This window comes from Monodon monoceros, unplaced genomic scaffold (genome assembly GCF_005190385.1).
Source record: "Monodon monoceros isolate NGI ecotype Baffin Bay Population unplaced genomic scaffold, NGI_Narwhal_1 Super_Scaffold_7, whole genome shotgun sequence".
In the NCBI taxonomy this organism is placed as follows: domain Eukaryota; kingdom Metazoa; phylum Chordata; class Mammalia; order Artiodactyla; family Monodontidae; genus Monodon; species Monodon monoceros.
Window position 1 is genome coordinate 71,741,298 of NW_021703784.1, and position 17,566 is coordinate 71,758,863.

Below are 17,566 nucleotides of genomic sequence, written 5' to 3' on the forward strand. Positions count from 1 at the left end.
TGTGTGTGTGTGTGTGTGTGTGTGTGTGTGTGTGTGTGTGTGTGTGTGTGTCTTTGTATCATATCTTCTTACTCCAGTCATCTGTTGCTGGGCACTTGGGTTGCTTCCATGTCTTAGCTATTGTATATGGTGCTGCTGTGAGCACTGTGGTGAATGTATCTTTTTGAATTAGTGTTTCTGTTTTATCTGGATATATACCCAGGAATGGAATTGCTGGATCATGTGGTATTTCTGTTTTTAGTTTTTTAAGGAACCTCCATACTGTTTTCCATAGTACCTGCACCAATTTACATTCCTAGTAGCAGTGTAGGAGAGTTCCCTTTTCTCCACATCCTCTGCCGCATTTATTATTTATAGACTTTTTAATGATGGCCATTCTGACTGGTGTAAGGTGGTACTTCATTGTAGTTTTGATTTGCATTTCTCTAATAACTAGTGATGTTGAGCATCTTTTCATGTGCCTATTGACCATCTGTATGTCTTCTTTGGAGAAATGTCTACTTAGGTCTTCCGCCCATTTTTTCATCGAGATGTTTGTTTTTTTGTTATTGAGTATTATGAGCTGATGTATATTTTGGAAATTAAGCCCTTGTCAGTTGCATCATGTGCAAATATTTTCTCCCAGTCTGTAGGTTGTCTTTTTGTTTTGTTTTGTTTATGGTTTCCTTTGCTGTACAAAGTTTGATTAGGTCCCATTTGTTGATTTTTGCTTTAATTTTTATTGCCTTGGGAGACTGACCTAAGAAAATACTGTTACAATTTACGTCAGAGACTGTTTTGCCTATGTTCTCTTCTAGGAGTTTTATGGTATCATGTCTTATATTTGAGTCTTTAAGCCATTTTGAGTTTATTTTTGTGTATGGTGTGAGGGGTTTACATGTGGCTGTCCAGCTTTCCCACCACCACTTGCAGAAGAGACTGTCTTTTCTCTACTGTATATTCTTGCCTCCTAGGTCGAAGATTAATTGACTGTAGGTGGTGGGTTTATTTTCGGGCTCTCTTTTCTGTTCCATTGATCCATATGTCTGTTTTTGTGCCAATACCATGCTCTTTTTTTTTTTGCGGTACGCGGGCCTCTCACTGCTGTGGCCTCTCCTGTTGCAGAGCATAGGCTCCGGACACGCAGGCTCAGTGGCCATGGCTCACGGACCCAGCCGCTCCGCGGCATGTGGGATCTTCCTGGACTGGGGCACGAACCCGTGCCTCCTGCATCAGCAGGTGGACCCTCAACCACTGTGCCACCAGGGAAGCCCCATACCATGCTCTTTTGATTAATGTAGCTTTATAGTATTGTCTGAACTTTGGGAGGGTTATGCTTTCAGCTTTGTTCTTTTTCCTCAGGATTACTTTGGCAATTCTGGGTCTTTTGTGGTTCCATATAAATTTTAGGATTATTTGTTCTAGTTCTTTGAAAAATGTCATAGCTAATTTGATAGGGATCACATTCAATCTGTAGCTTGCTTTGGGTAGTATGGCCATTTTAACAATATTAATTCTTCCAGTTCAAGAACATGGGATATCTATCTGTTTCTTTAAATCATCTTCAGTTTCCTTTACCAGTGTTTTATAGTTCTCAGTGTATAAGTCTTTCACCTCCTTGGTCAGGTTTATTCCTAAGTATTTTTTTTTAAATGCAATTTTAAAAGGGATTTTTTTTTTTTACTTTCCGATATTTCATTTTTAGTGTAAAGAAATGCAAGAGATTTCTGTATGTTACTCTTGTATCCTGCTACCTTGCTGAATTTGTTTATCAGTTCTAGTAGTTTTTGTGTGGAGGCTTTAGGTTTTTCTATATAAAGTATCATATCATCTGCATGTAATGACAATTTTATCTCTTCCCTTCCAATTTGGATACCTTTTATTTCTTTTTCTTGTCTGATTGCTATGGCTAGGACTTCCAATACTATGTTGAATAGAAGCAGTGAGAGTGGTCATTCTTGTCTTCTTCCTGAATTTAGTGGGAAGGCTTTCAGCTTTTCACCATTTGGTTTGTTGAAAATTTTTGCATGCATATTCATCAAAGATATTGGCCTCTACTATATACATGTGTGTGTATATTTTCTTTTGTTTTTTGTAGTGTCTTTGTCTGCTTTTGGTATCAGTGTCATGATGGTGGCTTCATAGAATGACTTTGGAGGTGTTCCCTCCTCTTCAGTCTTTTGGAATAGTTTGAGAAGGATTGGTATATGTTCTTCTTTGTATGTTTGGTAAAGTTCCTCAGTGAAGCCATGTGGTCCTGGACTTTTGTTTGCAGGGAGTTTTTTTATTACAGATTCTATTTCACTTCTAGTGATTGTTCTGTTCAAATTATCTGTTTCTTCTTGATTAAATTTTCATGGGCTGTATGTTTCTAGAAACTTGTCCATTTCTTCTAAGTTGTCCAATTTATTGGCATATAATTGTTCATAGTACTGAATACGTAATTAATATATAAAAATCAGTTGTATTTCTGTAAAGAACATGAAACACACACTGAAAATTAAAGTATATCAAAGTGTATTGTTAATATTTCTAACCTCCTTCCAGACAATGCAAGGACATTAAGTCACTTTTTTTTTTTTTTTTTTTTTGGCGGTACTTGGGCCTCTCACTGCTGTGGCCTCTCCTGCCGCAGAGCACAGGCTCCGGACGCTCAGGCTCAGCGGCCATGGCTCACGGGCCCAGCTGCTCCACGGCATGTGGGATCCTCCTGGACCGGGGCACGAACCCGTGTCCCCTGCATCGTCAGGCGGACTCTCAACCACTGCGCCACCAGGGAAGCCCATTAAGTCACTTTTAATGGAAAATTCATCCAAGGGATGAATGTCCCCCAATAGATGCTGTGCATGAACTACCAGTCAGCTGTTTTAACAACTTCTTCCCCATTTTACCCTCTGACATTGGTCAATATTTCCTTGCCATGTATTTCTCTGGTATCTTTAATCTTACAACATTTTCTACAATGATTTCTGCAAAGAAAAAACCTGTGAAGACCCTAATGACTACCAGGATTTGAACCATTCTCTACAAAGCTTATTAATAACTCAGTAGAAATGTTATCTAATTTCTCTTTTTCACATCATATTTCGAAAGCTATCTAAACTCCCCTCTCAGTGAGCTGCTTTTTGTTTCTTCCCCCTGTCTTTTCTCCTGTTGATGCCCCCATTCTTTTGTATGTCAAAAACATCATGCAGTACTATTCTTGGTAACTGAACAAAGTAATCAGATACTGCCTCCTGAATATTCTCTTGGCTTCCCAATAACAAGATTATATAAAGTGCTCAAGAAGGAGGAGTTGCTGATTTCCACATCTGTTCTTATCTTTGCCAATAGCATTAAATTATATTGTTATCATAAAGCCAGTCTAAGTTGACTTGCATGCATAACATGCCTACTGTTTTAGAGAACTGTTCTACTTGAGGGTTGGGGTGATGACAGGGGATTACCTCTCTTGAGATAGATAAACTGCAGCCCTGCTCTTACTCACTGTAGTAGTTTAGTTGTTGTATCACCTGGAAGCATCTGTTCACAGCCTCTTAGGGATCTATCATCGACCCAAGTAATCCTTTCTACTCAGTTGTATGTAAAATAAGTGATAGTATCCTCCTGATTGTTTATCCATGCCAGTAATGATTTCACCAGCATTTTCTGGGATGTCTCTCAAAAATGTCCTCTTTCACAAAATATTCTCAGCACTCATTCCTCTGACCATGTCCTCCTCCGTTTGTATCATCTTTGGGGGTAACCCCAGGCTTTAAGTTCATTACTTTCTTAATGGATACTTCATCTTCCCAGGCAGCCATATAAGCATAAGAAGGCCTTCCAGTGAGAAGAAAAACTGTTCTTCTGGTCCTTTCTCTTGCCATCATCTCTTCTCTGAAAAGACTGGCATTTTTTCAGAAATGCTAGTAACTGCCAGATAGTGTAATTTTTTACTCTCTTCCTCTCTGCCTGCTGCTGCCTATCAGGCCAGTAGCTACTTTCTCTGAATCTCAGTTTTGCCACTTCATACCAAGGATGAGTAGGCAACTATCCCAGGATTAGATCCTCCTCTTATTTTTCAGTCTCCTCCTTTTTCTGGCTAAAAAGTGCCTCAGCCTTTTTGATTCATGGATCTGTATGAGTCCTCCTCACAGCACTACTCTGAGACAAAATATTTTCAAATCAGACACACAGAAACCTGATTACCCAGGATTACCCAGAGAGATTATCCAGTATTAAGCTTTATTAATAATTTCAATGATACAGGCAATCAAGAGACTCAGAAAAAGCAGGGAGCAATCTGGTACATAGAGCAGGACTCCTTACTGTGGAAGTTAATAACCTATGCACCTTACTTAGAGGCCTGTCTACTCTAGGCCAGAGTGTGCATGTCTAATACAGGGAAGGGAATAAAGAAGTTGCTTTTCATGTCCCAGACTTCTTGATTAGTCTGGACCTCTTAATTGCCCGTATTTTTGAAATTATTTGTGAAGCCTGACACTGGGTAAAATCTCTGGCTTATGTGAGTCAGATTTGACAGTCTGATCCTTATTCACTCACCGAGATATGTCCATTCTCTTTTCTCATTACTTCCTATTGGGACACAGAAATGCTGTTTTGTTTACATATTGTCTGAGAGCTGATCCTAAAATTCATATGGAAAACACAAATGGCCTAGAATATCCAAAAGAATTTTAAAAGAAGAATAAAGTTAAAGGACATACACTGTCAGACTTCATGACTTGATTTAAAGCTATAAAAATCAAGAAACTGTTGTATTAGCATAAGGATATGCATCTAAATCTTGGGGCAGAATTGGAAGTTCAGAAATAAGCTTACACATTATGTTTAATTGATTTTTGACAAAGATTCTGAAGTAATTCCATGGGTTGATAATACTTTTTCTTCAACAAAGTTGAAACTATCACTTGTGATAGTTTTTCCAGCAAAGTTTTTTCATTATATATGAAAATAATGATCATGATGCCATATTGGAAAAAATAACTTAAAATGGAAACTAAAAAAAATTTAGAAGAAAACATAGGTGAAAATATTTGATGTAGGCAAAAATTTCTTAGATATGTCACCAAAAGCATGAACCACAGAAGAAAAATATGATAAATTGGTTTTTATCAAAATTAAAAACTTTAGCTCTTCAAACATATCATTAAAAAAATGAAAAAGCCACAGGATGGAAGAAAATATTCGCTGTACTTAAATCCATCAGGGTTTTTATCCAGAAGATGTAAAGAACTCTTAAATTTCAATAATAAGAATACAACTGAGCCAATTTTTTAAATGGGCAAAAAATTTGAACAAAAGATGATAGGGGAATATGGCCAGTAAGCATATAGAAAAAATACTTGGTCATTAGGAAAATGCAACTTTTAACCATGATGAGATCTTATCACACAGTTAAAATTTAAAAGATCAGCAATACTAAGATGACTAGGTTGTGAAGCTATAGGGAAAACCATAATTCAAAAAGACACATACACCCCAGTGTTCATTGCAGCACTATTTACAATAGCCAGGTCATGGAAGCAACCTAAATGCCCATTGACAGATGAATGGATAAAGAAGATGTGGTACATATATACAGTGGAATATTACTCAGCCCTAAAAAGGAACGAAATTGGGTCATTTGTAGAGACATGGATGGATCTACAGACTGTTATACAGAGTGAAGTAGGTCAGAAAGAGAAAAACAAATATCGTATATTAACGCATATATGTGGAACCTAGAAAAATGGTACAGATGAACCTTTTTGCAGGGCAGAAATTGAGACACAGATGTAGAAAACAAACGTATGGACACCAAGTGGGGAAAGCAGCGGAGGGGGTGGGGGTGTGTGCTGAATTGGGCGATTGGGATTGACATGTACACACTGATGTGTATAAGATTGATGACTAATAAGAACCTGCTGTATAAAAAAATAAATAAAATTAAATTAAAAAATTAAAAAAGGAATGCTCATATATTGCTTGTTGGAATGTAAAATTGTATATGAACTTTGTAAAGCAAAATCGCAGTTTCCTAAAAAGTTCTATCACTTCCATTTAACAGAGCAGTTCTTGTACATAAATGTTAATAGCAGCCTTATTCATTATAGTACAAAGCTGGAATAATCCAGAATTCCATCCCCACGTGTGTGGGTGAATGAAAGTGTTTTATTCATACAGTGGAATACTACTCAACAATACCTAGGAATGGAACTACTGATATACAGAAACATATGCATGAATCTAAAAAGTATGCTTTTTGAAAGAAACCAGACACAAAGGGGTACATTCAGTATGATTCCATTTATGTAAAACTCTACAAAGTAACAGACTTTTTTAAAAAAATAAATTTATTTATTTATGGCTGCCGTTGGGTCTTTGTTGCAGCGCGCGGGCTTTCTCTAGTTGGCGGCGAGCGGGGGCTACTCTTTGTTGCAGTGCGTGGGCTTCTCACTGAGGTGGCTTCTCTTGTTGTGGAGCACAGGCTCTAAGCACACAGGCTTCAGTAGTTGTGGCTCGTGGACTCTAGAGCTCAGTCTCAGTAGTCGTGGTACACAGGCTTAGTTGCTCGGTGGCATGTGGCATCTTCCCAGACCAGGGCTCAAACCCATGCCCCCTGCATTGGCAGGCAGATTCTTAACCACTGCGCCACCAGGGAAGTCCCCAAAATACAAATTTTAATATGTAGTAAAAGGAAGAAATCAGTGCTTGCCTGTGGATGGGAGGATTTTCTGGAAGGAGCCCTAATGAATCTTCGTAAGAAAATAGAAATGTCTATATATTGATAGTTGTGGTGGTGGTCACCCAAGTATATCTGTTTTCTTTTTAATTCAACAAAATTTACCCTTAAAATGCATTTAATCTTACGTATATAATACCTCAATGAAACTTGGGTGGAAAATCCCTCCTTTGTTAGCAGAAGAAATCCTTTATAATTCAGATGTACATCCTTTGAAGGTTGCGAGTTTATTTAATTAGATACAAGCTTAGTAGCTTGCTTTTAGCTTTTTGGAATTATCTCTTTAACTCTTGTTCATTTGAAATTTTAAAAGGAGGGGGTGAAAAATATGTGCTAATCTAGTGATCAAGCATGTAAAAATATCTAATGAATGGTATTGGACAAGGTTAAATTATTTATGATGGGAGGAGAATTTCAAGTTTTACACAGCATACGGTATTTTGTTATTCATGATAATACGTTACCATTATATAGGGCTTGAGGATGTGTACATAGCTTTCACAAATATTTCATCCTCATAATAGGCTGTGAAGTAGTTAGGGAAGGTATCATCTTTCTGTTTTATACATGAACACATAGGCTCAGTGAGATTGTTACATAATTTGGTGAAGATCACTTAGCTGACAAGTGCTAGAGGACCTGGAAATCAGTGTAAGAGCTCTGGCCCTAACTGTCTCTCCACTGTGACACACTACTTCCCTTTAAAATACACTTTTGTTGTCTGGTCTGTCTGTCTCCACCTCTCCCTTTAAAAAAAAAAAAAAAGACCCATTAACTTTATTGACATGTATTTTGACTAGAATTCGGGTTTCTTTTCATGCTGTAGTTTTAAACGCTGGTCTAGTTGTATTATTGTATTAACCAGAAACATTCTGGGGGGTTCATGATGTGACCAAAAAGCAATTACAGTGCCCAGAGAATAAATAAACTTTGAAAAAACATACCTTTGGGTTCCATAAATTAAAATGAACGGTTGCCAAGAAATTATGTAATTTGACTAGTTTTCAGAATCTGTTTAACATACTAATTTAATTCATTATGACAATTTTCAGACTAAATAAACTTGAAGATACTATTATGCTAATTAAAGGAAAAATCGAAGAAGTTCGTCTTCCTGTAGAAAAAGTGGACGTTATTATATCCGAGTGGATGGTAAGTGTTTGCAGAGAAAACTACTTTTGTTAATTTTTTAAAAAGGCAATGAATAAAGTAGCAGTTTTTCTGCGTTTAATTATATTTGATAAATGGCAAAATGGTAGCATTATTTTAAAAACAGCTACAGTCTTTTTATGGTAGTTTATTCTGAAATGGCACTTATTTACTGGCCATTTATAATTTTTTAAAGAAGAGGGTAAATTAGCCTTTTTGCTTTTAAAGTCATAATAAAGAATTATTATTTTTCTACTTTCTAGATTTGTAGAGACCTAAATATGTTTTCTAAAAGCCTATAAGGACTAGTTAAGGATTTCCTAAGACTGTTTATGTCAGAATAATGTGATGTTGCCACTGTTGTTGTCATACTTAATATCCTGTCTTTCTGATCTGTTAGGTCATGTAATCCGTGTCCTTTATCACATAAAATAGGATTTATTCGCATTATTAAGATAATAAAATTAAGGTACAATATATAGCTTTATAATTTGCTTTTGAAACCACAGATCAAGACTAGAGTATTTATTTTAAAGAGTCTGTAAAGTAAAACTAATGGTATTGTCAACTGATTTAACTCACTGATATGCCACTTCAATTAAGACAAGTATATATTATTTTCCAGATATACGAAGATTTTTTTTTTAACCATTTGGAAGTTGTTAAGCTTTTTTTAAAGAAAAGTATTTGATAACATGTATTTTCATTAAATGAATTTATCAAAACTTCTCGAAAAGAATGAGTTTTGCTTTATAATTTTCTATAAATTTTGAATAAACATAGAAAATAATAATTCTAGCAAAATTGCACTGACTTCAGGGAGCTTTTGAAATGTTCAGTTTTAATGTAGTGGTTTTAATTTAGACCCATTGACAGTCACTGTTGTTGGCAGTTACTCTTTTGCATGTGAAACAGTGTGTTGATTTTTTCATGCTAGGCTTGGCTTTTAACAATTCTTGATCACAATATCATTATTCTTCTTATGCCAAATAATTTGTATCAGCACCCTGATTTCCCTTATGAATTGAGTGAGAAGGAATGAATTTAGTTAGTATAATTAAAAATTCAGCATCTTTTTAAAGACTACAAAAAGGTGTTTTGGAGAAAGTACATTTGAGGCATCTGCTTGGCAACAACTTTAAGTAGTTTATACTAAATGTTGGCTGACATAATCCTCATTTCTCTAGGGACCATTTTATTTTTCTTGGAAAATGCATCTTTAAAATTACCCCGAATTACACTTGAAGCAAACTAAAAGATAGACTTCACTAAACTTCCTGTTACCTCAGTTAACTAGCTGGGTAGTTCTTGCCCTGCCTAGCAGAATTATCCTTCTGGGTAGTGATGTTCTAGGAATTTTCATTTCAGAACTTGAAATGTGGTCTAGAAATATTAATATGCAATTGAAATCTTAGAGCCAGTTGGTATAATAATAAATGATAACTTAGCTAGGTTGAGTGAATTTATGAGATTGTTACAATTATGATGTGAACTTTACTGGAAGGTATGCTGGTCTTGGGCTTATTTTGCCCTCAGATCCATTTGACATCCTTCTTTTTTCTTCTGTCTGATTGGAGAAGGGCTACCGCTGCAGGTGGCTTTTCCTAGGCTCCTGTGGCAGCCGACTTCTGTTGAGTTTGGGGAATCTAATGGGAAACATTAATGGGAGATTTATGGAAGGGAGAAGACAGGGCATTTCTCTACTTCTCTTTTGTCTCTAGTGGTGTTGCTGACAGAAGCTGTTTCTTTTGTGGCTCCAATTCCCACTTGTCATAATTCCAGCATCCACTGTGCGATCCTAGCCCTGGGCTCTTGTAGCAGTGCTTTTTCGTTTTGTTCCTCTAACTCTTGTAGTTAGACTCTAATTGATGTAAAGGACACCTTTCATTTTGGAGGATTAGTCAGGCATGATCTCTGCCTTTATCGGGAAGACAGTGTCACAGAAACAATACTGAGTCACTGGAACCTGAGATGAAAGGGGTCAGTTGTTTGGAACCAAGGTGCTTTCAGAAACCCTTCAGTAAGGGAAACAAATATGTGTGTCCAGGAAGTGGTAACTAAGAACTTTCTTTCTTCCTCTTCACAAAGGTGTAGCTTAAGAGTTTGCATTATCTTACCATCTGCCTTCTCCTTGTAAGCATCAGTGAGGTTGGAGTCTAGCAGATTGTGTTAAACGTGTTAGGTGGAGCATTAGACACTGTAATTTATGGCAGTTACCGAATCATCTTTGTGGCTTGGCAGTATCATTTATAGTATCTTCTATAAGTAAGTCCCCTCCTGACTTTGGTACTTCTACTCGGATTTCTGAGCTGAGAAGCTGGAAAATTCTAATTACATAATTAAACAAGGAGAAGGTATGCTTCCTAAAATATATTCAAGATTTTTTTCAGATATTCCTACTTTGGCTTAAACAATGGGCAAGTGGCAAACAACTTACTATTCTAAATTTATTTTAAAGCCACATTTTCATGAAGCAGCATTTAAAATTAAAGTACCTTGCATAGAATCCTCTGTCTTTGATTTTTTTTTTTTTACATCAGTCAGGATGCAAAAATCTAGAATAATCCAAGTTCAAGCTATAGCATAGACTTTTTTCTCTTTTTAAAAGCATTTTCAACAAGGAAGGGCCAAAAAAAGAAAATACCCTGCAGTATTGAACACAGATGTTTAATGGATGTGTAATCCAGTATAGCAATGTAGGCATCATATATTGCAGAGATGTACATCTGTTTTCTTCTACTATGATCCAGTAACTGATCCATGGCTTAATCTAGATACGTTTTTTGTCTACAGCTGTTCATGAACTTTGCTTTTATTTTGGAAGATGTTCTTAGATAAGAATGTAATTTTAAAAGCCAAATCATTGCTGTTAGCATGTCAGTTTAATAAACTATCACTTGTCTCTTAGATATATGCATTTCTACATTTAGATTTGCATTTAATTTTACATTTTCATTTTTATTGAATGAAATTTCTATTTGATAAAATTGTTATAATTTAAATAAAAAGAGTTTAATTTCTATAGGATGTTAATTTTCGTGCCTATGAGTATCTGTTCTCATTTTTTACATTTTACTGTACCAACAGAGCCATTCTTTATGACTTCCCATTTCTGATCACCTAATAAAACTTCAAAGTAAGCATCCCTAATTCTTGTCCTGTGAGCCAGTAAAGCCAGGTTGACTCATTTGGTGTTGCTCTTTTCCGTCTAAGTTTTCAGCATGACCTCCTTACAAATAGATAGATAAGATCCTGGCATTGCATGATACAACTGCCAGAGGTGATTCTTGTTTGGACATGTTATTTTCTGTCATCAGGACCGTCAGGAAAATTATACATTAGGTGAATTTACATTGTCATGATCACTTATAATATACATTCAGGTTGTCTAAAGTCCTTTGTAATTTTTCTGTCTAGGCTTGCTCTTCACAGAAGTGACCTAAAATTTTGTCACCTTTCCCATCCCATTTTCACCAACACAAGTGTGTCTGTATAGTGCATGCATGCACAGGCCCACACCCACAATGATGGGGTATTCTTTGTTCATATTTAATATTCTTTATTGTTTGTAAATAGCTTTTCAGGATTTTATAGTTTTTATCACTTAGAAACATGACTTGTGATTTGGTTTATCAACAGTCCAGAAACTGGGCCATGAAGCCTGTCATAGGTCACATTTTCAACTGGTCCATGTTGAAATGTCTTTGTTGGTTTTAGTTTGGTCTGGCAGTGAAACCATGCCATTTCAGACAACTGCCACAAGGATTAGGTGGCCTTTCCCAGTCTTTCTTGCCTTAAATGATATAATAATAATTATGTAAGTAGTTCAGTAAATTAGATAAGTTGAATTAATCTTAGAGCTAGGGAAAGTATTGGAGATTAATTAACAACACAAATTTTCAGTTGTACAGGTGTGTTTTTGCCTATCCTGTCCATACCAAGAAATATGCTTATGACCTGAATTTAAGGATTTTTTTAAACTCTTCTATTTTTCCTCTTTTATATTTATTACTGCGAAAATTTTAAGCGAAATAAAACTGTACATGTCTAGTATGTGTTGTTTTGTCTACTTAAAAGTAGACATAATCTCATATGTCCAGTGGTTCAAGATAAGGAAATGTAAGACATAACTTTCCCTCAACTCTATACCTCTTGCCATTTTTTTTCTTGCTTTTCTTATTTTTCTGTTGGTCCATCAGAGTAAAAGACATCTTTTTACTGCCAGATTTTTGGTATATTTTTTAAAATCAATAAATAATAATCAATAACAGGGACTTTCCTGGCGGTCCAGTGGTAAAGAGTCCGCCTTTCAATGCTGGGGACACGGGTTTGATCCCTGGTCAGGGAACTGAGTTCCCATATGCTGCGGGGCAACTAAGCCCACGTGCCACAACTGCTGAGCTCATGTGCCTCAACTAGAGAGTCTGCGTGCCTCAAACTACAGAGCCCACGTGCCCTGGAGCCCGCGTGCCACAACTACAGAGCCCATGTGCCCTGGAGCCTGCGCGCCACAGCTAGAGAAGAGAAAACCCGCACACCACAACTAGAGAGAAGCCCGCACACCGCAACGAAAGATCCCGCGTGCCGCAACTAAGACCCAACACAGCCAAAAATAAAATAAATCAATAATCTTTAAAAAAATAATAGTGAAAAATAACAAAGGTTAAAAATCAAAAATACAGTGTTACGTAAAATTAACTGTAAAAAATGTTCCTTTGATAACAAAGATTACTGTTGTTTTAAAGTCTTTTGTTTCTATTTCTAAAGTCACGTTATTATTAGTGTGTTTTTGGCAGAAATAGTTTACCCCTTAATGGAAGATACTGATGATTAGTGAGAGCAAAATATGTGTTAGCAAACTGCCTTATTCTAGTGTGTTTTACCTTCCCTGTCTGGCAAACTGCTAGTAGTCCTGGAAGACTCATCTCAGACATCTCCTCCCTTACGCAGCTTTCCCTTTTAGCCCCTTGATCACATATAGAATCTCTTTTCTCCTTTCTTTTGTGGTTTAGTTTAAGCTTCTATTATACACTTTTACAGTGTATTAGAATTAATTATTCATGTACCTTTTTCAATTCTCTTAAGACTGGGAACCAGGATTTACTTGGTATGGTCATATTCTGTGAAAGGGATCAGCATTAGTAAATGATGGGGGAATATACATCATAAGAGAACTTTCCCAGATAGAAACTCACTGGCCACAGACACGATCTTATTTATAATTTTCTGTACATCACAGGAAGGCAAGGATGTAGCATGTGACAGAGTTAAGAATATTGCTCCAGAGTCAGACCACCTGAATTCTTGGCCCTGTCTTGCTGCACCTAGGTTTGTTAATTTGGGCATGTTACTGAACCTCTCTGTGAGTCAGTTTCCTTTTCTATAAAATGATGATAACAGTAGTACCCACTTCACAGGGTTTTTGTGAGGATTAAATGGAATTAATACCTGTAAATGTCATAAAACATTCTGGCACATAATAAGACCTCAGTAATTAGCCATTCAGTTTTGAAAGTTACACAAACTTTTTTTTTTTTTTTTTTGCGGTACGCGGGCCTCTCACTGTTGTGGCCTCTCCAGTTGCAGAGGACAGGCTCCGGACGCACAGGCTCAGCGGCCATGGTTCACGGGCCTAGCCGCTCTGCGGCATGTGGGATCCTCCCGGACCGGGGCACGAACCCGTGTCCCCTGCATCGGCAGGCGGACTCTCAACCACTGCGCCACCAGGGAAGCCCTACACAAACTTTTAAGCAATCTGTAACTAGTGCATGAGCTGCTTGAGTAGGTTATTCAATAAATAAAAGTTGGGAATGGTAATATACATGAAGTAAAGAATATTAATACTTGAGGGAAGAACATTCTTGGGGCTTCTGCCTTGGCTTATTAGCCCTTTGTAAGAGCAAAAGGTCCTCTGTTTCCATGGCTAGAATTTACTAATTGACTCTGCCTATAATGAGTGCAAAGAAGTATAATCAGCTGATGGATGTGGATTACTGGGGTTAGGGATATTTTTGATACTTTTCTTAATATGAATTAAAATGTATTATATGTATGTTTCAAGAAAAAGTCTCAGTTTGCTGCTCTGTAAACAAATTTTAGGTAGTACTGATAATACCTAATTATTTTACATAAAATATAAAATGCATATTCAGTAGGACTTTTTTGAGTACTCCAAATATTAACAGAGAGATAGTTACTGTATTTGAACACTGAAAGGAAAATTGTGGTTCATAAGCATGATTTTTTCACAGATGTGCTGACATCTGAATTAAGAATAAAATGAAAACAAAGACAGTAAAAATGTAATTAAGAATAGGCCTCTTGGGCTTCCCTGGTGGGCGCAGTGGTTAAGAATCTGCCTGCCAATGCTGGGGACACGGGTTTGAGCCCTGGTCCGGGAAAATGCCACATGCCTTCGAACAACTAAGCCCGTGTGCCACAACTACTGAGCCTGCGCTCTAGAGCCCGCAAGCCACAACTACAGAAGCCCACGCACGTAGAGCCTGTGCTCTGCAACAAGAAGAGCCACTGCAATGAGAAGCCTATGCACCGCAATGAAGAGTAGCCCCTGCTCGCTGCAGCTAGAGAAAGCCCGCGCACAGCAACAAAGATGCAACGCAGCCAAAAATAAAATAAATTAAAACAAATAAATTTATCAAAAAAAATAGACCTCTTATGTATACTTATTTCAGTTTTATAATCTTTACATTTGTTCTTAGCTGCACTCTTAACCACTCCCCATCCTCCCCTTTATTTAATCTTAATATTTGTTTAAATTAAAATTCACATGACACTCTGCAGCCATTTTATTTCTTACTTTAGAGAGGAGACCGTTTTGTAATAGTGGGATCTTGGTAGCTGTAGGGAAAATGTAACCCTTTGAGAAATTGTTTAAGTGGATCTCAGGCTATTTTATATTGCAGGTATGTTAGAAAAGTATAGTAATATGTATCATATTCAAATATATGCTATTTTTTTTCTATGCTTGAGACCAAATTTAAGTGAAAATGTTTAGTCCCTTAAGGAAAGTTGTTTATGTTGAAGCAGTTATGTGTTGTGGGTAACTTTTTGCTTTTGAAACATAATATTTTAGATGTTTTATATCTCTTTCATCACATTTCTGGAAGTTGCGTTTGCTAAGAGATTCAGTGCATCATACGTGATTGATTCAATTGGATTTATTTGCTTTTTGGCTCTCCATAATCCATGTTGCATTCTAGTTGTGCTTAATGTTTGCTCAATGAGTTTTAAATTATTCTAATTATGAAGATAAAGGGCATAAGTTATTCAGGAGTATGTATCAACTGTCCTTACAAAAACTTTTCACTATATTAGCCAGAGAACATGAAATATTTGTTAATTTTTATTTCAAACTCAAAATTGTATAGCAATTAAAATTTTTTTTTTTTTCAGTAAAACTGTTTACCTCTACCTGGGAGTGAAAGTAAGCTCCTAAATTTTAAGTTTGCATTCGCAGACAGATGGGCATTCATTACAAACTCAGATTGTTTCATGTAACTCAGTTGTCTCAGTCATAATTACTATAATAATTAGTATGAAGTGGTTCTACTTAAGAATTATCTTAGGACAGATATTTGATTCACAAGCCTTGAGTAATCATATGAATGCCACCAATTTGTAATAAATAATACCTGCTCCAGTGCTCCACAACCTGGATTTAGAGAACCCCCAATCATGTGTTTGAGAAATAACAAATTATATCTGTGTGAAGATTCAAGGGGGGCATTATTAGTATTTTTATGGAGTGGAATGCAAAATTCTTACAGATTTTTAAAGTAAAACACCTGCCTTCTTTTTTGAGCCCTTGCAGAGCTGATTTTAGTAAGGTACTCCCTAATTCCTTGGGAATTCCAATTCATTCTCTTTAACCATTAGAAATACTTTAAGGGACAAGTTTAAGAAGCCATGACTTACACTGCTTTTTGAAACTGATTTAAAGGACTTGATGGAGATAATTGTCCTCTTAGTTTTAGCATAGATCTTTCATACTCTCTTTAATAGATCCTCCAAGTTGGCAAAATTTAGGTGACAGGACTCTGAAGTAATTATTTATTTAGGTGAAATGAAAATTTTAGCTGGAGTTAGTTAACATTAAATGTTGATCTGTTCTTATTAACGACTTTCTTGACCTCTCAATACATTACTTGTTTTGAGTAAATTTTTCAATGGTGGGTATACATTGATTTGGTTGGCTCCATTTTCACTCTCTTTCCTCTATACCTTTTTAATACTAGAATATTTATCTGGAGATACCCAATTTAAAGTCAGGACTACAGCTCTGAAGTTGAATGAATGTGAGGTTAACTGACCTTTTCATGAATTCAGTCTTCAACCTTATTTTTATTAATTTGTGCTTCGGTCCAGTAAAAGGAAGAATAAACCCGAGGCTTAATCTGTTCCCTTAATGAAATTTCTTTTTCATTAAGAAATTAAATGTGATTTGTCTTGATCAGTTTTGCTAAGGGTTTATCATTTAATACGCTTTTCAAAGACCCCAAATTTTGGCTTTGTTGATTTTTTTCTATCATACATTTATTTTCTGTTATTTATTTCTGACCTTATTATTTCCCTCTACTCTTTTAGTTTGACTTGCTGCTTTTATTCTAGCTTCTTGAAATCGAAGCTTATTAGATCATTGATTTTCAGATTTTCATTTTCTAATATTTTGCATTTGAGGCTTATATTTCTAAGTACTGATTTAAGTAATTAAAAAAAATAGTTCTAAGTGTTACTTTTTTTCTGAAATGCTGTTATTAAAAGAAAAACTAAACTTCTGTCATATTTTAGAATTAATCTACCATTAAAAAAACAAAGGCACTGGTACTTCTTGTGTTAAGGCTTAACTAAGTGCTGTAAGGGACCCTCTTATTGCAGAACCACAAAACCCCTGAAGAATATACATTTTATGGTATTTTTTTCTTATTATGGAAGTCAGTTTTGCTGTTATTTTGTCTTTTCTGGTTCAGTTGTGTTGTGACTATATTTTTTTTTTTTTATTTTTATTATTTTTTTTGCGGTACGCAGGCCTCTCACTGCTGTGGCCTCTCCCGTTGCGGAGCACAGGCTCCAGACGCGCAGGCTCAGCGGCCGTGGCTCACGGGCCCAGCCACTCCGCGGCATGTGGGATCTTCCCGGACCAGGGCATGAACCCATGTCCCCTGCATCGGCAGGCGGACTCTCAACCACTAGCACCACCAGGGAAGCCCATGACTATATTTTTTAAAAGAGAAGGAACACAATTTTAAATAAATTTTATTTTATTAAATAAACATGAAACCAAAATATGATTTGCATCACTGGCAATCCACTAAGAGATTACAAAAACAGAAAGAAATCTCACCCTTTTATATAACCAAGCACATACAACCCATTGCATACATGTTCTCAAGATAAACAGTATTATTGACTGGTTTTAATTGCTAATTTTTGCTCATTTCTTTATGTAATTTGGGAGGGAAATTCTAGAGTGCAGTTATATAAATGTGTAAGAACTAACAGTTTTAAATGTGCTTATAGCTCATTTTGGCATTGTCTTCTATGAAATTTCTGTTCATTTATTTTGCTTATCATTGTATTTGGGATTTTTGTCTTTTTATTATTTTTCTGAAAGAGTTTCTTATTTATTCTAGTTACCAATGTGTTACTAGGGCTATTCTTCTTTTTTTTTTTTTTTTTTTTTTTTTTTTTTTTTTT

At 36.1% G+C, this 17,566-nt stretch overlaps 1 protein-coding gene across 3 annotated transcripts in view; it reads left to right on the forward strand.

Annotated features, from left to right (window-relative positions):
• PRMT3 (protein arginine methyltransferase 3) overlaps window positions 1-17,566 on the forward strand; it is a 136,805-nt gene that overhangs the window by 43,336 nt on the left and 75,903 nt on the right. For all 3 annotated transcript variants that reach the window (XM_029208431.1, XM_029208432.1, XM_029208433.1), the window contains one exon: window positions 7,756-7,855. In XM_029208431.1, coding sequence (XP_029064264.1) covers window positions 7,756-7,855 — 100 coding nt within the window. The remainder of the gene's footprint in view (window positions 1-7,755; window positions 7,856-17,566) is intronic.